Source organism: Drosophila biarmipes, chromosome 3R (assembly GCF_025231255.1).
Source record: "Drosophila biarmipes strain raj3 chromosome 3R, RU_DBia_V1.1, whole genome shotgun sequence".
Lineage (NCBI taxonomy): Eukaryota > Metazoa > Arthropoda > Insecta > Diptera > Drosophilidae > Drosophila > Drosophila biarmipes.
In genome coordinates this window covers 32,396,649-32,421,294 of record NC_066616.1, presented here as the reverse complement: position 1 = coordinate 32,421,294, position 24,646 = coordinate 32,396,649, and the positions used below count along the sequence as shown (strand labels likewise).

Genomic DNA, 24,646 nt, shown 5'->3' with positions numbered 1-24,646 from the left:
CGGCGACCCTCAATGCCACCCATTCAGGTCTTTTTATAGAGCTAGGCCTCCATTATACGAGTATTACCGGGAATATAAAGGAAGGCGTCTTAATATGCGGTCTATTGTCGTGGGCTTATGTTCTAGCTCCGTCCCATGTAGGCGAATGACAATCACGGTAAGGTCTAGTGACCCATTGGCACTCTAAAAAATATGTTTTACTTCCCATCCAAAAATATCTTTGTCTATTCGGTGGTCTGAAAAGCAATATCTCTTAATTTCTTAGAAAACCTGTTATCCAACGGCATGGTGTTGTTGTGACAGAACCTTTACATGACGCATGTGTTTAGCCTTTTGAAATCTGACGAGATCATAAATATTTGCGGTGCTGATCTACGTAGAGATCACGTGCTGCTCCTATGCGAGTTTCAAGATCAAAGACAATATTATCTTGCCTGTTGATGCCGTCGTTGGCTACCTAGATTTATGAAGAATCATTTGGTCCGCTGATGATAGATTGTCGACACCTCGCAGCCCGGAGTGCCGTAAATCTTTATCTGCTCTCGCGACTATCTGAAAGTATCTTTATGGCCAAACAAAGTGTGGGGGATCTTCCACTGCAAGTGACGTTCTTTTCGGACCTGTATTTTCCCCGTCGCCTGCATTACGTTGATTGTTATTACATTGACTCGTGCTGATTTTTTACGCTTGACTAGCGAGACACCAGAGTTGGGAACTTGTTTGGTTCGTACCTGAGTACTTACCTGGGTACATGCTACTTATTTTAGGTTACTATTTTAATGCTGTAAATTAAAAGTACCCAAACAAGCAATTTCTAAGCCATATTCAGCCACTTTTTATTGAACTGTTTTCATGTTCCGTATAAATTTTTGCTAAAATTGCCAGGGGTTGCGCGGAGAGATTCTATAAAGTGTGCACCTACAATCGAAAGCTGCACAATCGCAGGTCACATTTCTTTTGGTTTTGACTAGCATTAGAGAAAGTTTTTGTATAGTTTTGTATAAAATTGTAACTAAAGCTAAGGACAGACAGTCAAATAAATTAGCACAAATGGTGTGTGACACTCTTATAGTTATAGTCAACCTTTCAGTACTGCTTTTATACCAGCTTGTGTGAATCTATTTGCTCTGACCCCACCTCAACAAGGAGTACAGCTAAGTGGGCAACATAAGGTCGAAACAAAATGTAAAAAATAGTATTGGGCAGGGGCCACCGCGAGACCCCTATGAGAACTTCTTGGAGCTGAGTCCCAATCCCGCCCGCACATTGCTGGTGGTGGCCGACCTGACGGTCGTCCTGCTCGTTTTGGTCACGGTAGTGGTGTCATTACTACTGGTGTTGCTGGTGTCCTTTGTCGTCGTGCTGCTGGTGTTGCTGTTGCTGTTGCCGTTGCCGTTGCCAGTGCTGTTGCTGCTCCTGGTGAGCGTGGTGATGCTGCTGCTGCTGGCACTCATCAGAAGAGGGCGGCGCGGCGGCATCCGTTCGTTGACCGCATCCAGGCCCTTGGCCTCCGCAAAGGAGTGGATGTGCGAGGATGCGGTCAGTCCTTGCAGAGCTGAGGGAAGGATATTTAGGACACCAATTAATAATAATCAATGGAGGGGTCTGGCAGAAAGTAGGACCCAACTTTATCCGCGACGACAAATTGTATCTTAAGATATAAAGATGGAAACTTATTTCAATAGGTAACTGGGTAAACATTAATTAATTTGCATTGCCTAAAATAATTTCCCACATCATCAGATAGATAAGAAACAAAAACAGATTTTAATTCCGCCATGAAATCATGTTCTAAATTATAAATAAATTATAACGCATATACTAGTCACGTTCTGACCGTCACGGTCCCTGATCCTTACAAATCGAGTTATAATGGCCTTTAGCAAGCCTACTAAAAGCTGTCTCTATCCGCGTAGTTCAGTCAGTATTAAAAGATGTGCGCTAATCATATAGTGCTAATTTGGATTTTCGTTCTTCTGTACTCAGTTGTAAAGGTTAAGGATGTTCTAAAAGTACTAAAAAGAAATAATTACAATAAAACATAATTTAGATATCTTCGAGATTTGAGTTTACCAACATCGAGTGCACTTCTTTGGACAAAAAGTTTGACGACTTCGAGTATTGCTACTTGAAGTCCATCAACAGGAGCTACAAATACCTATCGTTAAAAGTAAATCTGTTTAAAACACCAGTCACAAAAGTCAAGGTTAGTAGCTCACGATCATAACATTGGAAGGACATTTTTTATAATCCTCAAACTTAGGTCCGCGGAACCCTTTTTAAAAGATATAATGGCTATAAACCATTCATGTTTAATGCCACTGTGGATGCCTGCAGGTTCTTGAAAAACACAAAGTCAAACGCCCTGGCCTCGTACTTCTGGGATTTCATAAAACCTCACTCCAACATGAATCACACATGCCCCTATGATGTGAGTGTGTTTTAAATTAATCTGGCTCTGCTTAATTTGAATTTCATAATTATAGCATGATCTGATTCTGGACAAACTGTCAGTGGGCTTTGTGAATCAACAAGCTACAACTGTTTTACCTTTCCCAGAAGGCGCCTATTTTTTAGAAACGTATTGGATGGCCTACGACATCGACCGAGCGGTGGTTAAGGTCTATGGGACTCTTTCCTGATCGATTAGAAAACTATTCCGGTTTTTCTTCTTTTTCTAAACAACATAATCATATTGGGATCTTGTTGGTAATAAATCATTTATCTTCTGTATGAAAATGTCCACGACTTTTATTTAACTTATGGTTTTTCTCGTCCTCGGGGTAAACTTACTTATATTTTCACTCAATCTCAGTTATAAATGTATGATGACAAAGGTTAGTTGATGAGTATAAACATATATCATGGTTTGTTTATATTTTCCGGAGGGCGACTATCTTATAAAAACCCGGTGGGCTACTGACTTGTATGGCACTTTATCCTGATGGCTTTACCTCGTTATTTGCCCATGTATGACCAGAAAAATGGTTTAAATACATTCGAAATCGAAAAGTTTTAATTTACTTTGGGAAGTACTCAAGGTGAAAGTAAATGTGCGGCACCAATTGAATATAATTTGCGTGTTTAAACAGGGGATAATAAGTAGATCATTAGCCATGTCTGTTTATATTTTGCCAATAAAACATTTTTTCAAAGGTTAAATGGTATTTTTAAAAATACTCCAGTCCTAGTTGTTTCGTGAGCTGTACAAGATGTGTACTAAGTTAAATTATCGGGCTGTCTACTTTGTGGTAGTTGTTTCTATGTTTCTAAAGGTTGTTGCAATCCAATTTTTTAAATCAACACTTATAATATTTTTTTAAAGAGTTCCTCCAAAGTGGAGTTCACAAACATCAACTGTACGTCTTTGGATAAAGAATTCGTTGATTTTGAATATTGCTACTTGAAGTCTGTGAATCGGAGCTTCAAATATATGTCGGTGAAAGCCAATTTATTCAAAAAGCCTGTTACCAAAGTAAAAGTAATTAAAAGTGAATGCATACAGTATAAACCTATTACTAATTCCAGAATTTAATTTCAGATTAATTTGGCACTATTTAAACGCTTTAATGGGTACAAGCCCTTTATGTATAACTACACAGTAGATTCCTGCAGGTTCTTAAAAAATCCCCTAGCTCATCCAATCGCAAATTACTTTTATAATTTTCTGAGGCATCACTCAAACTTAAATCACACGTGTCCTTACAACGTTAGTTTGTGAAAATGCCTTTTTTACCGTGATTAATATGTATTTTTGAAACAGCATGATGTCATCCTGGAAAAATTGTCCACCAACTTTGTAAATAATCAATTTACAAAAGTTTTACCATTCCCAGAAGGCGAATATCTTGTGATAACCCGATGGATTATTCAGGATATCGACCGAGCGCTTGTCAGAATGTATGGAACTCTGTTCTGATTATCTTTGTATGAGATTTGGGGTTGGTATGGTTTATACAAAAGATTTTACTAAAAAATCTTTTAAAAATTGAAGCATACTTTTTGGAGCCAGTAAAAGTGATTTCAACTCTCTAGCACCTTCCTTGGCACCTGGTGCCTCTTAAATGTAACATCTGTGATTAAAATCGTTTACAGGTCTTATTTTTAGCATTTATAGAGAAGAGTTCCTAAAAATCAATAGGGCTCGGTGACTTACCCTCCTTCAGGGAATCCCTTCCGCCGGACAAGGCGCCCACTGGCAAGGCGCCCGTGGGCGTCAGACCCTTCAGCTGGAGCACGCTCTCCGACTCCTCCCTGTGCGGGGACAATTTAATATTGGATTATTCAAATAGACTCTGTGGATGGTCGGGGACATTATGCACCTGAGAATGGAGAAGACGCGCGACATCTTGCCAATGGCCCGTATCTTATTCCGAATTATCTCTTTGCGCAGCGCCGACATGGAAGCTGCGAATTGAGGGCTCGATTAGACGGAATCTCGCTGGGTCACGGGTAAATGTAATGGAAATCAGCTGGAAAACTGGCGGAAAAGCCGATCAAAGCGGGGTGCAAAGCTATCACTAAGCCTCTCTATCTTTGGCTCAGGAATTTGTTTACTTTTCGGCGGCTCAGGCATTTTTGGCAGCGGCTGCGGCATTTGCATTGGCATCGGTTTTGGCATTGTCATTGACATTGGCCGTACTTGTTGGCCTGAGCTTGGGCCTGCGCTTAACACCTGGCTTACCTGGCTTACTGGGCGTATTATTGTTATTGTTATTGCTCGCGTTCGCCGGCACGAGCACAATTTTCTTGCGGAGCTCTTTTTGTGTGTTTTGGGTGGAAAAGTTGGTTGGTGTTGTTGGTACACATATTATAAATATATTATGGGTGGTGGTAGTAGATTGCAGTTGTTGTATTTCGGTATTTGTTTCGGAAAATATTTTTAATAGAAGATTAGTTTGTAGTACACGTGTATCCGCATTGGCCCACAACAACCAAGCACTACGACATTTACACACAGTCCGGTACGAAGGCCGCTCTGCGAGTCCCCAAACTTACCTTCCTCCAGCTCGTCATCGGGCCCGGCCACCAGTTCGTCGTCCGAGCAAATGTTCAGGATGTTGACCAGCATCTCGGTGACCTTGTGCAGTCAATTTTAAAAGGAGTAAAATAATTCTTAGAGTTTTAAATATATTATAAGGTGCTTAAAAGTATGCCCTTACAAATAGTGTTGCCTACTTTTAGTCACCTATATATAAGATTCGCATTTCGAGCGATTATAGCAATTTCCTTAATTTTATCTTTATATATATCTGAGATACAACCTGATCTGATCCCCCGACAGAGCACCTACCTTCTCGCCCACGAAGGGCAGCGACCACGTGAAGACGTCCATGAAGTTGGGCAGCCAGTAGGGATGTGGCGAGCAGTTGAACTGGCGGATGTTCATCACGTTGTTCTCGTACTTGAGCACAGCTGCCTTTTGTCAAATGTTTTCGTGGGGTTGACAAGATCAGCGCGAGCGGAGAAAGGGACGGGGCGAGTGCCGGTGAAAGAGAGGGAAGAAGGGTATTACGAACGCAGCGCGATTTGGATTCGCACCAGCTCGCAATGCAGCCAAAAAAGATTTCGTTATTTAAAAATAGCCAGTGAAAGAACAACAACAGCAAAATAAATAAACAACCCAGAAGGAGACGGGGACACAGCTGAGGAGCGGGACAGGGAGAGATATCATACCTTGTTGTTGTAAACATCCAGATAGTTGGGGGCGGAGAAGATGGTGATCAGCGAGGGGAAGCCCGTAACCTGGTTCTTCCGGTACATGCGGTAGCTGTGAGGCACATTCGTTATAGAAAGTAGTAGAATAGTTATTAGTCCTATCATTGCAATACAATATGTTATGATGTACATCTGAACCCTGATATATTTTTTGAAGTGATGCTCTTACCCCGCGTCCTGGGCCTCGTGGGCCCTGACTATCGACAGGAGGTTGTTCTTCTGCAGGAACTCACAGCAGGCCGAGTAGCTGAAGAAGTAGGAGCACCCGCGGACCGAGTTGTGCGAGAAGAACTCACTGGTCTTCTCGTTGCCGAAGTCCTCCAGGGGATCGGACCAGAGCAGGTCGCACATGGGTCCGTAGGCCGGTGGTTCCCTGAAGCGGTTTAGCTAGGAATACCCAGGCAGAGGCGTTATTTGGATTGCGCGTTGTAAACATTTCAGCGCTGCTTTATTACCGTCTTGATGTCATCGAGTGTGAAAATCTCGGGCGACAGACCACCGTGAATACAGAGGAACTGCTGGTTCAGGAGGGCGGCGAGGGGCAGGCAGTCGAACGCCTCCATGCAGGCGTCGTAAATACTCTCCGAATACTTGATGATGCCTTCAACAGAGTAATATTAATGGGTAGCTGAAGGAAGGGGAATTTATCGGCTGCAGTCGCATTTAGAAACGCATTAAAGCCTATGACAACAATCGTAATGGAAGCTAGATAATTTATGATTTTTACAGACCTTGTTAGAATATATAAAAACTTTTTTTTAAAAACGTTTAGAATCTAATATTGGTTTTCCTAGTCAATTAAGTAAATGCCTTTTAGGGAGGGAAACTGTTAATTAAGCTTAATAAAGTTTACCATGTTCTCTTACATTTTTAAATGATGGAAAACCCCCTTTAATAGTATAATTTTATTGAAAATATATTAATAAAAATGAGGTGGAAAGATTTACGATGTAAGTAGGGGGTTTTCTTTAAAATTACATATACGTATTTACGTTCAACTTACATTCCTGCTTAAAGGTGAAGTACTCTGTGAGGTGCCTGCACTCGTGATTTCCTCGCAGCAGGGAAAGCGTGGTGGGGTAGGTTATTTTCAGGGACCACAGATACAGAACGCACTGAAAGAAAAGAGTGTATTTTGTTATTATACGAACGAAAAAATGCATTACCCACCTCTATACTGAAGTATCCCCTGTCCACGTAATCGCCCAGAAAGAGGTACCTCGTCGTGGCCGGTGGACCACCCACCTCGAAGAGCTTTACCAGGTCGAAGAACTGTCCGTGGATATCCCCGCACACGGTGATGGGTGCCTCCACGTCGATCATGTTCTTCTCCTCGCGCAACAGGGCGGCTCCTTCGGTGATGATCCTCAGGGCCACCGCCTCCTCGATCCGCCCCTCCAACAGGAAGTGCTGGCGCAGGGCGTCGAAGTTGGGCTTTCCAGTCTTGGGATCATCGTATACCTCTGACATGGTCAGTTTGTGGGTGGGGGGCAGTGGTACGTCTAAGGCGTTCAATTAAAATTGATATTTGAATTAAACATTAGGATATAAATATCTGAACATCTATAAAATAACTTTTAAAGCAACCTAAATTGATTTTAGCTTTATTCCATCTACTTTCCGGGCTTAAAATATACTGTTGCATACTTCTAGATACTATTTTAAATGGTTTCACGGTTTTCTTGGTATACGAATGACGAGCTTTAGAATACCTTATAAGGCAGTCCAGTCAGAATATCAACTAAATATGAAATAAGTTCCCTAATATTTGTTGTGTGTAGGCCTGCACTGATAGAATTATAATAAGCATCGCTGCCCGACGGCGATGTGGGTTAACGAGGTGCTGCAACTTAGCGCCAATATTCGGTTTGGCCGCTTTTCTTGGCCCGCCAATAAAGAAAACCAAAATTCCGCCAGATGCAGCCACATGAGGTTCGTACGCTAATTACAAAATTTGACTGAGTGAATATAAAAGTCGAAAATTGATTGGCACACACAAAAACAAACAAACGTGATCACACACACGGGCAGGAGCCAGGGCGAACGCCATTTTTAATTGTCATAATTTGGATAAACGTCTGAAATTTTGACGCAATGGCCAATAAAATGCCAATGTGCTGCAGTTGTTGTTTGCCCTGGGTGCTCAAAGATAATTAAATTTATTTATATTGGCCCAATAAAGCCAAGAACAAAGCAGGCACCGCCTTTTCTCTAAGGGTTTCGCCAGCGCTGTCAACTGAATGATTAATTAAAACTACATTTTAATTTTACGGCGGAAGTAAAGAATTTATGAGTTATAAAAATCTCCCTTTTGCTAATTATATCAGCAGCGATGTCAACGAAATTAAATTTAAGCAAATAAATAAATACACTTATGTGTGCATAGGATGTTTAGACAACGTTGATAGAAAATTAACATTAAACACTGCACTGATGACTTTTAAAAACAAAAAATTAATATTTTCTCGCTATATTTGAGCGATTTTAAAACAAAAAACTCAACGCTCGGAATATTATTCTTTGGGAAACCGCAGGCATTCTATTGTTTTGAAAACCACGGGCATGACTTCCTGATTTAAAAACACACTTTTTCGAAATCTGTTCCCCGCTCACTGAAAAGTTCAAAGAAAGCAATTTGTGAATCCCTCAATTTTGACGTTAATGTCGGCGGTCAGTGCATCAGAACGCCGTTGAAGCATGGTCGCCTGTCATTAAAGATACAATCGCAGGAGGGACTCCTGTTTGGGTTGATGCTTGATTGGGGCCCGTAGTTGTCGTACTTATGGGAGGGATCTTTACCGTCGACCATGCGCTCCCTGGTTTTCGTGTACTGCATCTTCTGTTTGTTTCCACTGGGAGCTGCGGGGGCTTTCGAGGAATTCGGCGAGGACTTCGAGGATTTGTCTGTGCTAGAACTCTTGGACAGCGACGACTTTCTCGTCACCGAACTTCGCGTGGAGGCCGACATATCGTTGGGTTATTTATTCGGCCTTTGGTTTTGTTTCCTTTTTTCTATTAATTTTTTATGTCCGCTGCTGTGTTGATTTTTTGCGATGCCCAAGCACGATATATATTTTTTAATGGCTCGACTTTTTGCTGGTGCTAAAAGTGTTACTAGCACAAGAATTTAGAAAATTATACGCCTTTGCCTAGCGTCTTTATGGACGGCGGGACACAAGAACACACAAATATATTTGGGCAATAAATAAAACTTGTTGTTATATCTGGCGTAGCTGTGGACTTTCTTGTATTTTTAGCCAGGCAATGCCAATACAGCGAGACAGAGACGACTGGGCCGCAGCGCACACGAAACAAATGTTGAACAATTAATATTTCAATTTGCTGCAATTATTCAGAGACGTATTAACTTTTCATTAAGTCATCGCAGCACATTGTTTAGCGGGTGCTTTTTGGCAAAGGGCAATCAGCACTTCAATTGAGACGGAAAATTGCTCGACACTTTGTGCTAATTACCCCCAGCAGCGGGGCAAAAATAGCAATGGGTCCACAAATAGACGGGTGGACAGGCACACATATATCACTTTGGTCACACTTTGCTGGCTCTTTGCGCTATCTACGATGATTATTGTTTTCTGGCTAATCCTTCGGGGATTCGGGGCCTTAGTCTCGATTATTTTCGCGGGACACGACGCAACGCATTTCCCAAGTTGGCGCGACGCGATTTTCCTCGAAACTGAGCGAAATTCGCTGGCATCGTTTGGCATTCAGAAGACCCAATTTGAAAGCCCGAAGAAGATCGGCCGAGATCGGCGCATCTCACGCCCTTGACTCCCACTCTCCGATGAAAATAAACACATAAATACACCCGCTCTCGAAGGGTTCCGTCCATTTATCGCTTTATTGGGTTAATGTGACACACGCACTTCGGGATCTGGCGCTGCCCTTCTGCGATCGTCGATTCGACGACCTTCACAGACATTTACACATCTGCGATGTGTCCGCCCGGCCCCCGGCCCCCAGTCCCCGATCCGCCGACCTCCCATCTATATCCACATCCGCTCTCAATGATTTTCAACTTGACCGTGATATTGACTGGGTGTGCGTGCGCGGTGCGTCTGTGTGCGTCTGCCAGAGATTGGGCGCCAATAGGTGGGTGTCGCTATAATTATAGTCTTGACTTTGTGCGCGCCTCGTGCAAAAATATACGCGTTCTACGACCAGTCGGGTCTATTCGGGTTCGGATTGAATTAAAATGAAATTTCGGGGGAGGATTAAAGTATCATATTGGAGCATATCACAGCGAATCATATCGTAACATTATACCGTATCATATCGAATCACATCTTATTATATCATATTATATCGTATCGTATCATATCATATCATATCGTATCATTTCATATTATACCATATATCATATCATATCATATCACAAAATATCTTATCATATCATATCATATCGTATCGTATCATTTCATATTATAACATATATCATATCATATCATATCACATAATATCTTATGATATCATATATCGTATAATTTCATATTATACAATATATCATATCATATAATACCATATGATACCATATCATATCACATAATATCTTATGATATCATATCATATTGTTTGATATAATACCATACCATATCATTCTTGTTCCATTCAATGGCAGAGCATTTAAAGTTCCCCAACCGTTCAGGTCTTTCGCTGGTGGAACCAATTTCATGCAACTTTTATGCGGAGCGTGGCGATATTTTAACAGCAATCTGTGTGGATGGCCACATAAAAAACCCACTCGCAAACAATACTATACCGCCGTGTGTGCGCTTGCCCGTCAATGTTGTTTGTCGCGATGGTCAAGTGATATGTATGGTGTGGCTGCGACACGCTATATGGCCGATAGATAGTTCCATAATATATGCTGGGAAGGATGTTGTTCGGGCACTCGGAATTGGAATCCATTGCAATGCCAATGCACTAGCAGCCGGCCGAACTGCGCATCGATGGCACTTGGATGCTCGATTTGGCAAAGAGCAGAGACGATTGTACTTCGACGCCCCCGCGAACCCGAGAACCGCTGAGAGACAAAAGCGAGTCACACGACCGCCGCAGACTAGAAAGAAATACTTTCCGGTGCTAACCGGTGGGTGGGACTGGGATGGGGATTGTGGGGGTTTCGGGGGCCTTAAGGGGCTGTAAGTGGCTGCGAAAAGGGGCGCGGTGGGCGACTGGGGCAGAGCGATGAGAGCATTGCATTCTCGTCGCGAAATTTTGGCAAACGCGCTGACAGCTCGACCCAGTCCAGCCCCCTGTCCTTCCTGGGGTATCCAATGATTATACTAGGTATTCCCAGAAGGTGTATTAAACTTTCGGAGGTGTGGATGTAGAATAAACACATACGAAATGCTTAAACATGTGATGTATCATATTTTTGTACACTTTATGGATAATAAATTTAAGCCGGTGGACCAAATTTGCATTTATTTAAACCGAAATCACGAGGGTCTGAGGTTCGGGTTTCTAAAAGTATGCAACAATATTGTTCTAGGCTAAATGTCCCATTTCACTGCATACTTTTCTACACTTTTAGAAGTTTTTATCCATTAAATTTGATATAAATTAGAGAAATAAGAAAAACCTAATTACCGGGTATCCCATAATTCAATAATTTGTCGCACTTTCCCATCCAAACACATATTCCGAAATGCGGCTATTAAAACATGCCGAAAATATCGTTGGCAGCGCATTTTAAGCGCAATTAAGAGACGAGGCAACTGCGGTCATCTGGACGAGATTAAGTGGACGACACTCGCAATTGATTCGCCTCTAAATTATCTAAATTAAAGACTGGCAAATCGTCACGGCAAAGGCAGAGCAATTCCTAAAGATTTGCTGAATAATTTGCCAGTCAGGTTGAGTCAAGTTGTTCGCATTTCACAGGCATCTCAGCGGCTGACACTTTGAACACCCGTTTCGTCATGTCGGCATGTCACAAAGTCTTCGGCCTGAGATACATTTTTCTTTTTTAGCAGCAGCAGATAGCAAATAGCAAAAAGCACAGCAAAGTGCCAAAATAGCCGCGCACTGGCCAAGTATTTTTAAAACAATGTTTTTTATGCTGGCTCGCAGAAGCCCAAACGGCTCGCTTCCTCTCTTTTCTGCACATAAACAAAACGCCGCTGAAATAAAAAGATAATATTGACGCGTAACGCAAACATTTCATTCATTGTTTGAACACTTTTTCTGGCGATCCTTATTGTTGTTGTGTAGTTTCTGGTGCTGTGTAAACAATCATTTGAATAATGTGACCAGGGGCATGGGTTTATGGGTGAATGATGGCCGATTTGCGGGTAATTCAGTGGCCACGGAAAGGAAATATGTGGGCAGTCACTTCCTCTGGAGCATAACTTGATTTCAGTTAATTATTTGCATTGATTTGTAAGCAAATAAATGGGAAAGCTGGTCCATGAAAAAGCTTAGCCAATCCAGAAACCGCGCCGAAAAGCTTTGCAAACCGAACAGCTCAGCAGAAACATTCTCACACTCTGCCCTCGGAAAAACTCTTCATGTCTGCGGCTGCCATTTTACAAATTGATAAACTTTTCAGTTATCATTGTTTATGTATCTTTCTGGCCGAGGCCTTCATACCCTCTTAACCTTTTGGCGCTGGAAAACTCAGCCCTTTCCTCCCCATCACTGTTTTCTCTGCTGACTGCCAAACATTTGCCAAGCCGAAAGTTTTTTCTGCTCACATTTGTTTGCTTGGGATTTGCCAAAAACAGAAGAGCCCCCAAAAAAGAACAGAGCCAAAAACTTCAAATATAAAAAGGCAGCACAAATTTTTATTGAATTGATTTATTGACTTACTTATTTGGGCGCTCAACGCCCATAGATAAAACCTTTTCTCAGTTTTCTTTGTTTTCTTGCTGTCAGCTGGCAGCAATAACAAGGGCCCAAAATAAATATTTAGTTTTCATTTATACAATTTTCCCCATCCTCGGCTTGGCCTCTTTGTTCGGGGCCAATTTGTGTTTAACTTTGTTGGGGACTAATGCGAGTCTATAAAAATCAAGTTAATTGAAAAGTAACCAAGAGTTAGTCTACGGGGATTAACTAGGGATTGTAATAGAGCCAGTGAATTGAAATGAATACCTCCTGAAGTATATTGACAAATAGTCCCAGGAAAATCAATATTAGTTTAAAGTTAAACAAAAACCTAAGAGCTAATTTATAGCTTATGAAAGAGTCAAATAAGTTTTGGTTGTTAGTAATATACGATCAGCGTGCAGCCAGTTAAAATCAATGCGATAATCGCCCTCGGGAAACGGAAGAACCTGTGTCAATCTTTGATTGATAAAATCGGTGGGAAGCTTGTCCATGATGAAATCGTGCTTTAAACAGTTTAGTAATTAAATTAAACAGGTTTATAATTTAAAAATATTTTTAACTTACGTTAAATGGACACGTGTGGTTTATATTGGAGTAAATTGAATACGACTCAAAAATGAATTTTCCCACAGGATTGGCACTGGGGTTTCTCAAGAACTTACAGACGTCCATCGTTATATTGTACATAAAGGGTTTATATCCACTGTAGCGTTTCCAAATTGAGTAGTTGATCTGTTATATTTTACGAAGAATCAAATTGAATTGGTAGTCTTCTTTATTTACTTACTATAGCTTTGGTAACTGGTAGTTGATAAAGCTTTAATTTCATTGAAGTATACTTATAGCTGCGATTCACAGACTTCAAAAGGCAGTAATCAAATTCACAAAAAGTTTTGTCAAACGATGTGCAAACAATGTTTGTAAATTCAACTCGGGAATCAATCTTAAAAAAAACATTATACATTTTAGTGAACATTTAAGGAGGAAAGGTTAAAGTAGACCTACTTCCAAGCCTGATTGTAAACCTAAAATAATCAAAACTAGCCAACATCGTTCTAAAAACATCTTGTAACACTGATTAACTTCAAGCCACTAATGGATTTTTCGTCAATGGAATGACTGACAGCCAGACCAGTCATCGTAATTGAACAAAAAACAATTTAAAATAGGTTAATACTGTGGGGGTAATTATTTTTCAATCACTAACTATTACATTTGCCTTGTTGAATATTTTATAGATTTTATTTCTGTGCTAGTTATGCATTATTATGATATGGTACAATATACTTTTATAGCGGCAATAAAAGATTTGGAATAAAGCCAACGAAAGTCAAGTAAGTAGTCTCCCTCGGGAATGGGAAGAATTTGAGTGACCCGGTGATTCATAAATTCAATAGGAAGTTTTTCCAGTATTAAATCGTTCTGATTAAAAATGAAAACCAACTTGTATAACTTGAGCAAAGGATACATCATTCTACTCACTGTATAGGGACATGAATGGTTTATATTGGTGTAATCGATGAAGGATTCAAAAACGTACTTCATAACTGGGCTTGACTTGGGATTTTTAAGAAACTTGCAGGCATCCGTCGTTATATTGTAGAGGAAAGGCTTGTAGCCGTTCAGACGCTTCCACATTGTAAAATGCACCTATCATTATTTAAAATATTAATATTATGCTATCACTATCCTTTGGCTTTGATTACCTTTAGGTTTTCAAAGGGGATTTGGTATAACTTATATTTTCCGGAAATATATTTGTAGCTGCGGTTTATCGACTTTAGATAGCAGTACTCAAACTCTCCAACTTTTTTATCGAAAGACGTACAGTTAAAGTTTGTAAACTTAAATTCGGAGTAAATCTGGCATTGGAATAAAATAAGAAAATGCCTTGAAATATGTATTTATATGGTATATAGTACATACTTCATCCAAAGTATAAGATAAAAAAATAATAAAAACAACGAAAATCTTTTTTGTGCTCATCTTGCACTTGACGGAAAACTGAACACTAATTTCGGTTTTGATACCTAGCATTTCCAACCAAAATTACTGAAAAAAATAATTAGCATCGAGAAAAACAATTAAAATAAGCTTAGAGTGTCGAATATAAATTTGCTCAATACTGTGTACAATTAATGTCTACAAAAACATTATCAGCGAACAGAGGTGCAGTAATTGATATAATATGTGTAACAACTAGTTGATATAAACGTTTACAAATAATTTATACAATATTAAAAAAAAGAATGGATGTTTAAAGCGCAAATCATGTTGTATTTTTTAAAATATTTTATTTTTTATTTGTATTACTAATAATATATAATTATTAAAGAGTATCATAAACCTCCGCCAAGGCAGTACGATTTTTACCATTCAGCCAAAACAACCTTATAAGGTAATCGCCTTCTGGAAAAGGAAGAACTGCGGTAAATTGGTGGTTAACTGCGGCGATCGGAAACTTTTCCAGAATAACGTCATGCTTTAATTAGGTGGGTGCTATTAAGATGATAAGGCAATCATGTAATCGTACTTACATTAAGGGGACATGAGTGGTTTATATTCGAGTAATTGGACTGCGAGCTCTGAATAATCGAAAAGATATTTTATTACCGGATTTGAATTTTGATTGTTCGTTGGAAAAAGCAAAGATCCTCTGTAATATTAAACACTTAGTAAATGGCTTGTACCATCAAAACGTTTTCACAGAGCCACGTAAATAAATGTCATTTAAAATGATTGATATGCTGATGATACATGAAGGGCTGATTGAAATTAAAAACGCATTAAATAGTAGTCAGTAAGGTATTTTATCAAAAAAAAAATTGTATCAATCAAACATTGATTAAAGCTACCTAAGTATCTGGTAAATACTTTAGCTAAGGACCTCTTCAAGCTGTTGAGGAATTCAGCTCGGTAACCTCTCAATCGTTTGTCTCGTTGTGGCAGCCAGTCTGAGTTTTGGGCCTCGGGTCAATACCTACGACCGGGATCGCTCGTTATGCTCATCACGTGGGGCGCATTAATTTGCACACATGATAACCCATCGGCAAACCCATCGTTCCCCGATTCGTGTGGGTAATGCAGCTTGCCGCTAGATCTGCCTTATATGAGCTGCAAATTGGTTGCTCACGTAAATGATTTTCATTTTCCAATCATAACATTACGCGTGCCTGCACTGCCAATACTCACCTGCCGGGAAAATGTATCTGGCATCTGGAAATCCGGCGAGGCGAGGCAATCCGTAAACATTTGCAGGTCTCACAATTTGGCTGCCGCTGATTACAATGCGGTGAATTGAATTAACATATTGGCCGGCGGGCGGCATTACGGAAGCTGGTGGCTGGTAGCCAGGGATATGGCTTAAACTGTCTACAAATAATTTTGCGAGTGGGCGGCGCTGGGTGGTGGGCGACTTCGCCGTTATTTATGGCCCCAAACGCGACTTGTTTGCCTTTTGTTAATGACGAGGCGAAAGTATAAAGCACAAAGTGCCGACAATTGGCGGCAGCTGAAACAGGAGCAGGATCCCAGGATCCGAGCTGTGAAGCTCGCAAAAAAGTTAATTAAAAGTGCAATCAAGCAGCAGCCCGGACCGCAGAAAGAAAGAGGGGTGGGCCACAGAGGGAGGGGTCGATAGGGCAGCAGGTCCTGAACGAAGCTGACATTTTGCCTGCAACGGAGACGACAAAATAGATGAAGGCAAGGAAAGCAATTTCCACACCGCAAAAATAGTCGAGGGAATTCGGGAAAAATTCTACGAATTTTGTATATTTTTTAAAGGATGGTTTCCAAAGGATTTTTCTGTGTAAAGCCATAATCTCAGAATGTAATTTCTCTTTTTATATTATAATTGATATCGTGTATCGATATTGTAAATCGATTCTATTGTTTGTTACCAAAAGCAATAACTTTTCATTGCATACTTTTAAACGTCTATTAAAGTGAATTAAAATATCTTTATATTACAAGGTATTATTAATATTTATTATTTAATATAAAGTCTGAGAATATATATATATGATGTGGAGATTGACCTATACCTAGTACCAGTTTTTGTCAGTGCTCCACATCATGGTTCATGGGGTCATGTGTAGCATGTTGTATATAAGTCCCATCTCAAATACGAGCACGTCTAAGTGGGGCGGGTGTAAGGGGTTGGGGGCTGGTGCCTACCTGGAGCATCGCACAAATTGCTGCAATTATAGACGCCATAAATTATAACAACTTAAAGCTTAGGTAAACGAGGCAAAGCCGGAAAATAGATAAAACGATAAGGGGAGCAGGGAAGCGGAAGCGAGAATGAGATGAGACTTTGAAAAATGCATTTAATTGATTTCCCTGCTCGTCCTTGGCTTTTCTTGACAGGCAATATAATTTTTATCGCTTCTCGTTTCCACCAAAAACACTTTTTTTATACCGCTTTTTGCAGGTGCCAAAGTTCCCCGATTATGATTTATGGGGTGGAACTGTTGATAATAAAAATAAATTTGCGAGTCCTGGAACTTTGAAAGATTAATTTATTAGTTTTCTATTACTGTGGCGATCTGTGGGGTTTTGACCAGTTGGTTGTGAATTAATGTTCTATTAGGAAAGACATTTTTTGGTGACTGTGATCGATTAGGGCATTGATCCTTAATTTCCTGAATAAAATAATCCACCTACAGTTTAATTCTTAGCACGGATGCAGTTGTTCTCGTTAGCCACATCTAATTGTATTACACAAACGCCGTTTAGGTTCAATTAAATGTGTCTGAAACTTAATAGCCACCAGCTTGGGGAATTCTTGTGGTTTTTGAACTGTCAACACATCAATTAATTAACCATTAGGACCGTTTTCGTTGTTGGTCCTGTGAATGCCTTTGAGTGGCCAATCCAATCCGGCGACTGCGGTTGTCGTAATTACCAGTCCCATCGCTCAAGCTCAACTGCTTGGACTTTGGGCCAAATGAAGTTGTGGCTTCAGCCAGTTTAAGAGGCCGAGATCCTGTTGGCCCGCACTTAAGGTGCCATAAAGGATGGCCACAAGCGCAAATACATACATGGGGCAACTCTGACCTTGGGCGAGTGAGTGGTTTTCAACATTTTGATTCAATTTCGCGCAGAGCTTTGCTTGCGGGCGGCCAATTAAAAGTAATTTAATAGCGCGTTGTAATAATTCCGTTTCCACTTCTTGGCTCCGACAAATTTAATGGCCATGCCGCTTGGGTCTTCCTGTGGGGTGTCTCGCGTCTTCTATTAGTGTGCAAATCATATTTATTTATTAGTTCTAATTGCATTGGCCAGGTGGAACGGCGAAGGAACCGCTCGGAAAGGCGGCCGGCAGCTGTGGTCTGTCTAACAAACGTTATTGCATCTTAAAGTTGGGGCTCCCCTTAATTTGATACCCTTTCCTCGGAAACAGTCCATCCTTAAATATATAAGAAAAATAAAATAATTATATTCTAATAAATAAAAGATAGTCAATACTTTAATTTTAGAATATGTAGAAAGTGAAAAGTGATACAATCCCTAAGAACTTACTTGAATTTAAATGAATTTCCGAATCGAGGGATGTATCTTCAAACAATTCGATTTAATTCCGTTAAAGGCACTCGCCCAGGATATTTTCTTCGGGACCATTTGATGCCCAGCCGGAGGTAGTTCCTTATCCATATCAGTCACCTGTGCCCTCATAAGTATCAAATTTTGGGCGAGAGCATGCGAGACCTGGCACTTCAATTACAAATTTAGCTTGCTTTTCCAATTCCATTTTCCCCAGCTTCGCCGGAAAGATATTTCTGTTTTTGGGCTTCTACGCTGTACAATCCTGCAGCAGCTGCAGATGAAAATTGCAAATGAAACTTAGCTGCGCTCAGCTGAAGTAAGCTGAAGTGGAACTGGAGGAGCCCTGTGAAGTCCTGGAGGTCCTGTGAGCCGAAGTGGGGTAAGCAGGACTTGCAAGTGCCTCTGAGCTGGCTTGAGATCCTACGGTCGATGCACAAATCAACGTTAAGTGCATGTAACTCTCACAGACACAGACACACACACCGGAAGTCCTTTGGCCTGCACTTGTGATGGTGTCAAAGTTGCATGTTATTGCATCAACATTATTTCTTCCCCTCCGAATGTGCGGTGGTGTGCGTGGGTGCACCATATTACACGGGTATGGGTGCATGTTTACACTTTGAATTAGGGTGAAACATAACACATGTACCAACGGCAATTAGAGCCCATAACTCTCACTAACTTTAATGGCTCGTATTGGAGAGCAATTAAAGCCGACCAATAGATGTAGTCCACAGCCATTATTACATATTTTCCCTCAAATTTATTGAAATACAAAAGACATTGAGTTACTTATAAGGGTGCCTAAGAGTATGCAATGTAAAGATCGACCCCGTTTTCCAGCGAAATGTTAGGATTCAACATTTTTTTGCATACTTTTAGACACCCTTAGAATTGTTTCAAAATCAAAAGTGTTTTACATAAAAACTAGTATGAAAAGTAAATTGCCAAAAGAAAATGTCCTTTTAATAAAAGGATACCTACCTCAAGGATTGACTGATATCCACTCTAATTTCCATCCCTATATGCATGAATTTGCTACTGTTTGCTGGCTTTGAGGTTCTTTTGCGGTTCGCCCCATGTTATCGTTTTTGGCCAAAAACTTTTTGCCGTCTTCGTACACTGATTAATTGCATTTCAAGTGCCTGTGGGGCGGGTCCTGGGGTCGGAGGTCAAATGTGGGCGCTGCAACCACATGTGCAAACGAGCCAATTCATTAGCACCATTCGACACAAAATCCGAATTAACCCAATCTCAGTGGACGGTCGTCCGGTTAAGTCGGAAACTCACTTTTAAAATTGCTCATAAACTTTTTCAATTTCAGCGGGCCAACCGGAAAAAAACAGTGGCGGAAGCGGTGGAACCGGAAAACTGGAAAACCGGAAAAACAAGCAAACTTACTGGAGTGCTCAGCCAACATGCTGAAAATGTAGACATCAACCGCACCCGAAGCGAATGGCCCAAATGAAGTGGAACTTCTGGGGGCCACAAACCCCTTTCGAGCCCCCTCGAAATCCCCTGTGGCAGCTATTTTATGCGCAATGCGTGCCACGACTGCAAGGCAGGAAAACACAAATCGAAGATGGAGTGGAATGCCAACAATCGGGAAAAAAGGAAAAACAGGGGCGATCTCCCTTGCCCTACGCGAAGAGTCAATTGTTTTTCGGTCCCTCGGGGCAGAGAGTGGGCAAAATATTATTGTCATCCGATGATGCCACAAATTTTACACAAGCCAATGGCACTTTCAAGTTTAACGCTTCATTTTGATTGATTTAAGGAAATAAATTTAATCACTTTTCTCTTATCAAGCTGTCTTATGATATAATGTTAAAAAGCGAAAAGCTTTAGAAGACAGCAATGAGAATAGATTAAAGTATCTACTGAATGTCCAAGAGACCCATTGCAATTAAGGCTTAAAAAAAAACTCGAACAAAGTCCATAAAAATTAGTGAATTAATCCACTTTACTCGATTACTTTGTGCATCGATTGTTTGCGTAGTATAAAGCCCGCATTATGGCATCGCAAAATCATCATCACCATCGGAGTATTCCCCAAAGTAAAGTTCTCAGACTGCTCTTCCACTTTCCGACTGGCGCAACTTTAATGCTCTACACCTTTTCCATGTGGCAACATCGTACACTTTTGATGGGAAAAGTTTAATAGCTTTCGACAATAAAACTTCACCTATTATGTAACAAAGCCCAGAACTGAACAGAACGCTTACCGACAACGACTCCATCGTTTTGCCCAACCCACGCCCCGAGTTCCTGTCGATCGACTCACGGACTGGTGGTACACTGGGAAAGTATAATACTAAAATACTTGTATCTGTCTTTCTTAGAAAATACTTTTATCTATCCTTCTTAATTAAAAATACTTCAAAAAAATATTAATGTCAAGTTTTAGCTAATGAAAAATTATAAAAAGGGCTAAGGAATAAAGGATATTTCCTTTTTTTGTTTTAAGCAGTTCTCAGTGTATTGGCAGTATCTTGGCTACAAGCGTACTTTATTGGCTGCTACCGAAGAGGCCCTGAAATAGACAAGAACTCGGGGAGAAGTCCCCATTTGAATGCGGCACATGAGGGGCCGATGGCCCCTGAAGCACCGCCCTTAACCCCCAGTCGCCCTGGCCCCCGCTCCCTTAACCCTCTACCCGCCCATTGCCACTCTGCAATCCCAATCCATTGGGGCTCTGGCTTTTATTGCGCGCTGGCTCATTGCCTTCCAATATTAAATTTGGGCTTAGCAGCCGGGTTAAAGGTCCTGTTCCCTCTGTACCTGCCTGTTCTTCCTGAGCGAGGGCTATCTCCGCTTTTCCATCTGGCCATGTTTACATTGGCACCCCGCCGGATGGCTCTATTTCCTCCGATCATCAGCGAAATGCCCATATAATTAAATTTTCGTGAATGTTTATTAAAATTGTTTTGAGCCGAAAGTTTGGCGCTCGCTTTTTAATGAAAAAATTGCTCCTACAACCGTAGAAAAGAGAGAGCTAGCCGAGGATAAAGTTTTTTGCTGCCAATTCACTAATGCTGGTTTACTTTCCATTTATTTCCTCGCTCGCGCATTAAAATACTTTGGCATTACTTTTGCCTGATGAAGGAAACAATTTGCATTGCAAGAGGCAGAGGGGCGAAATGTAAAATTGATTATCATTATAATTGTAAATTGTTTTCCAAAGTCGACATTTGAAGTTATTCCCACAAATCCCTCTGGATTCGGACTCCTGGGTGAGGCAGATACAGAAGGGATGGGCGGAGTACTCCATTCTGATTTCACATAGTTCTCTTGTCGTCCAGGAAAATTCAATTTCGGCAACTCATGCGTTTAATAAGCTTTTCCTTTCTGCTTCGATATTGGAATCTGGAGGACGGGAAGCCAGGGAAACATATCCTTTTAACCCATTTAAGTTATCCGAGCCCCGCAGCTGTCACAGTCTGGCGATTTGGGGTCCTTTGTCTTTGGCTTTCCTCCCCCTTTCCCCAGCCGTGTCGAAGGTCAGCTCCGTTGGACGTGGGCACACACTCGCCCAAATCGAGTGACACCCACGCGGCGGAGCTCTTACTGCAAAATTTATTGTTTCCCAATACATGCAAAATATGCTGGTGCTCTGGGTGAGTGTACCGATCTTGACTTACCCACTCCCTAGGTTCACAATCCTCTATTGTGTTTTAGGGATGTAAAAAACATAAAAATTCTACCTTGGTTGTACCTCACTCAATCAAAATCGTAAACGTTCGGATGGTAACCTCCTTAAAAATTGGAAAAATATGTTTCTGCATAGGGGGAAAAAAGAAATTTGTGCTGAAAGTAAGTTTTAAAACGCCGACCTTTAAAACCCCAAAATAAGCTTATGATTATTTCTTTTTGGCCCAAATAAAATGCCTTCGACTCCGGTAATGGGTGCAAATATTTTGGCGGAGCAGCACACTCCCCGCCGTATCCTTGGGAACCCCACGCTCAATGAGTGTCTGTATTGCGGTTGCCGCAATTGAATGTGTCCTGTTATGGCTGCTGATGCTGCTCCTGCGACTCCTGGCAGCGGCATTTTGACACAAAATGTGAAATTCGTCCGTCAGTCACTGGGGAAATTTCGTCCTGTTCGAGGGGGATCGTTTTTCGGGGGTCTCGGGGCTGAGGATGGGGGTGTCCTGACACACGTGCTCGTGATGCGAGTACAACGGTATCGCTTGCCGCATTGCTGCTCCTAACAATGACAAACATATTCAAACCCACCCCTTCGCATTTGCGGTCCTTGTTTGCCTTTTTGGAGTGGCGCAACTTTACACATTTGGCAGTTTATATATAGCCCCACATCCCGAATCAGGGTCCGAAGTTTATGCCGCTGCAATATCGGGAAGTAGAGCAACTTTTCGAAAACCCGCCAAAGTTTAGTCAGCACAGCGACTGCAATAAAAAAGGCTTAGGGATGGCCTGGAACTCGGATTGGGCGTTGGCCAATCGAGATCATGTGGCAGACACTCTTGAATTCAGGGTGAAAACTTTTCAAATAAATAGCTAATTTGAGGAAGTTCATTCCAAAATGTATTTTCTACGCTGTTAGTTTCAAAGGCAGTAGAAGGAACTTTTAAGGCTTTAAAGTTTGACTACGAAATCCAAGAAAGAAGAACCATCATTCTGTTTGTATATATAGCTTTAAAATGTGAAGCTATGTATATTATATATTTTTTTATTTATATATCTTCCCGCATAAACCCCCAGAGTATCCCTTGTTAGTCAAACGAGCGACATAACGCTGTTTAAAGAGTCTTTGTTGCGGATACACTCGTGTGCAGATGGAGAACAGATATGATTACCCGCAATAATTTTCGCCATTGTTGCGGCTGCCATGGATTCGATTGGATTCGATTGGATTCGATTCGACTGGATTCGGTTATCTGAAGGCAGAAAAGTGTTGCCGATCGATTGATTTAAATGGCTTTGAAACGGGAGCTGTATCGGTGGCATTGGTTTACTAATTGTTTGCTCGACTCCGTCTGGTCAATCGACTCGGAAAGGCTTTTGTCTCGAGCAGGCGGTTAGGCTAGCCCAGTAGAGGCCAAATAAAATGTTTCGGACAAAAGACAAATCGCTCTGTCAAATAACACGAAATCCAATTTATTCGCCTGACAATTGTCCTGCTGAAGGGATCAATATCAATTGCCTGCATGTGTGTCCGTCCGCCTGTGCCTTTCTTTCCCAGTTGAAACTGGAAACTGAAAACTGCAGTGGGACTTCATTTTACGCTCTGCCAACTGCAATTGGCCAAAAAGCACTTGGCCATGCCCTCAGAATCCGGCAACTTATGCAAATTCGAGCCACCGAACTTGTTGTTCCTGTGCAATTTAAACGCGTTTAGCGTTTAAAAGTTGAAATCGCTTCCTATTATGATGCTATTATTGTTGGGCGAGTTTCAGTAAGCGGCTTAACTGAATTTCCGAATTTTCCAACTGGCGACAATGCACAAAACACACAAAACAAATTTCCCAACTATGTATTTACTTAAGGCATCAGGCATCAGATTGTGTTGCCATTGTTGTTCGGCCTGCTCCGCATTTGGCTGAAAAAATAAGTTGACACATTTTCTGATTGTTTACAAATTTGGGCAGCCATGCAGAAGCGGGCGGTCCTCGGTTCTGGTCTTGGTCCTTGGTCCTGGGGAGGCCAGGACCTCTCGCCTCGCCAAAAACTTAATCCAAACTTTGCATAAAGGCATGTGGCAGGGATTTATATCCACTACAATATAGGTTTTTCGGCTCTTTTCCTCTATGCCTCCTGCGAGTGTGTGCTTGGAGCTGGGAAAACTTGGCCCGGCCTCGCAGAAAGGGTTAGTTTTCGTTCGTTTTCATTCTCAAACAAAAACGCAAACATGAAAGCAAAGATTTAGTGCGTGTCGGCATGAACTTGGATTGTCTGCAGCTGTATTGTTGGACTTTTCCGGGGGGCAGACACAGTGATATTCCTGTGAGTTCCTTACCAGAAGCATCTTTTGCCAATTCGGTTGCGAGTTTAGGCCCATGCCGTTGGCCAGGCAATGAATATTTATGGCTCCTGAATATCCAGGAAATCCAAGAGTGTGTTTCGGGTGGCTGGAGAAGAAGGGACCAGGTGTATCGCTTTTGCACTGAACCATTTAGCAAGGTTATCTTGGGCTGACAAACCTGACATTGTGAAGGGGATATTGTATTCGTAAAATATTATCTGGAGATTAGAAGGCCATTACCGTTTATTTGCGTGATATGTTCAGAAATGTATTTGTTTGATACTTGATTCTAAAACAATATTTTATAAATTAAAAAAGATGTCTACAAGTATGCAACAAAAAGGACAGTAGTCTTTTAAAAAGAAATAGCGAATATAAAAATTGTTTGCAGACTTTCAGACACCTCTGGTCATACGGTTTAGAAATCGTAATGGTGATGCTGCGAAATATTCTTTTTATAGCTATAAAACCCTAAAGTCTCACCATTCATCTTATAAATTTAGTAGATGTCCTTTTAAGTGTGATAGTGCCTTGCCTCATTAA

General features: G+C 41.2%; 3 protein-coding genes across 6 annotated transcripts; 1 reads left to right on the top strand and 2 right to left on the bottom strand.

Annotated features, from left to right (window-relative positions):
* Positions 1-811: 811 nt before the first annotated feature.
* On the bottom strand, positions 812-9,608 carry LOC108025267 (serine/threonine-protein phosphatase 2B catalytic subunit 1). Of its 4 annotated transcripts, XM_050889277.1 has the most exons (13): positions 9,272-9,607; positions 8,518-9,060; positions 6,889-7,220; positions 6,722-6,833; positions 6,174-6,319; positions 5,888-6,105; positions 5,677-5,770; positions 5,294-5,419; positions 4,999-5,080; positions 4,685-4,759; positions 4,323-4,407; positions 4,157-4,254; positions 812-1,555 (listed from the first exon to the last, which is right to left on the bottom strand). In XM_050889277.1, the coding sequence occupies exons 2-13, from the start codon at positions 8,684-8,686 to the stop codon at positions 1,224-1,226; spliced, it is 1,869 nt and encodes a 622-aa protein (XP_050745234.1). In that variant the 5' UTR covers positions 8,687-9,060; positions 9,272-9,607; the 3' UTR covers positions 812-1,223. The 4 variants fall into 4 exon arrangements, 3 of the variants coding, with proteins under 3 accessions (XP_050745234.1, XP_016951117.3, XP_016951118.3); XM_017095628.3 differs by having other exon boundaries at positions 8,518-9,607; XM_017095629.3 differs by lacking the exon at positions 4,685-4,759 and having other exon boundaries at positions 8,518-9,607.
* On the top strand, positions 1,563-3,249 carry LOC108025270 (uncharacterized). Its single transcript, XM_017095632.3, has 4 exons — positions 1,563-1,994; positions 2,051-2,206; positions 2,264-2,431; positions 2,487-3,249. Exons 1-4 carry the CDS (start codon positions 1,935-1,937, stop codon positions 2,640-2,642), a joined length of 540 nt encoding a protein of 179 aa, XP_016951121.1. The 5' UTR covers positions 1,563-1,934; the 3' UTR covers positions 2,643-3,249.
* A 4,228-nt stretch (positions 9,609-13,836) lies between the features above and the next one.
* Positions 13,837-14,569, bottom strand: LOC108024999 (uncharacterized). The gene is made up of 4 exons (XM_017095255.2): positions 14,497-14,569; positions 14,277-14,432; positions 14,053-14,220; positions 13,837-13,992 (listed from the first exon to the last, which is right to left on the bottom strand). The coding sequence occupies exons 1-4, from the start codon at positions 14,554-14,556 to the stop codon at positions 13,837-13,839; spliced, it is 540 nt and encodes a 179-aa protein (XP_016950744.1). The 5' UTR covers positions 14,557-14,569.
* Positions 14,570-24,646: the final 10,077 nt, after the last annotated feature.

Excerpts from the sequence above, each read along its gene's own strand:
- LOC108025270 (XM_017095632.3), top strand. The coding sequence starts at position 1,935 with ATGTGCGCTAATCATATAGTGCTAATTTGGATTTTCGTTCTTCTGTAC. Across the intron at positions 1,995-2,050 it reads TTCTGTACTCAGTTGTAAAG|ATATCTTCGAGATTTGAGTT; the intron begins GTTAAGGATGTT and ends AACATAATTTAG. Across the intron at positions 2,432-2,486 it reads ATCACACATGCCCCTATGAT|CATGATCTGATTCTGGACAA; the intron begins GTGAGTGTGTTT and ends TCATAATTATAG.
- LOC108025267 (XM_017095628.3), bottom strand. The coding sequence starts at position 8,686 with ATGTCGGCCTCCACGCGAAGTTCGGTGACGAGAAAGTCGTCGCTGTCC. Across the intron at positions 5,081-5,293 it reads TGCCCTTCGTGGGCGAGAAG|GTCACCGAGATGCTGGTCAA; the intron begins GTAGGTGCTCTG and ends TGACTGCACAAG. Across the intron at positions 4,408-4,684 it reads TAATACGCCCAGTAAGCCAG|CTTCCATGTCGGCGCTGCGC; the intron begins GTAAGCCAGGTG and ends CTCAATTCGCAG.
- LOC108024999 (XM_017095255.2), bottom strand. The coding sequence starts at position 14,556 with ATGAGCACAAAAAAGATTTTCGTTGTTTTTATTATTTTTTTATCTTAT. Across the intron at positions 14,433-14,496 it reads TATCTTATACTTTGGATGAA|ATTTACTCCGAATTTAAGTT; the intron begins GTATGTACTATA and ends TTCCAATGCCAG. Across the intron at positions 14,221-14,276 it reads TCCCCTTTGAAAACCTAAAG|GTGCATTTTACAATGTGGAA; the intron begins GTAATCAAAGCC and ends AAATAATGATAG.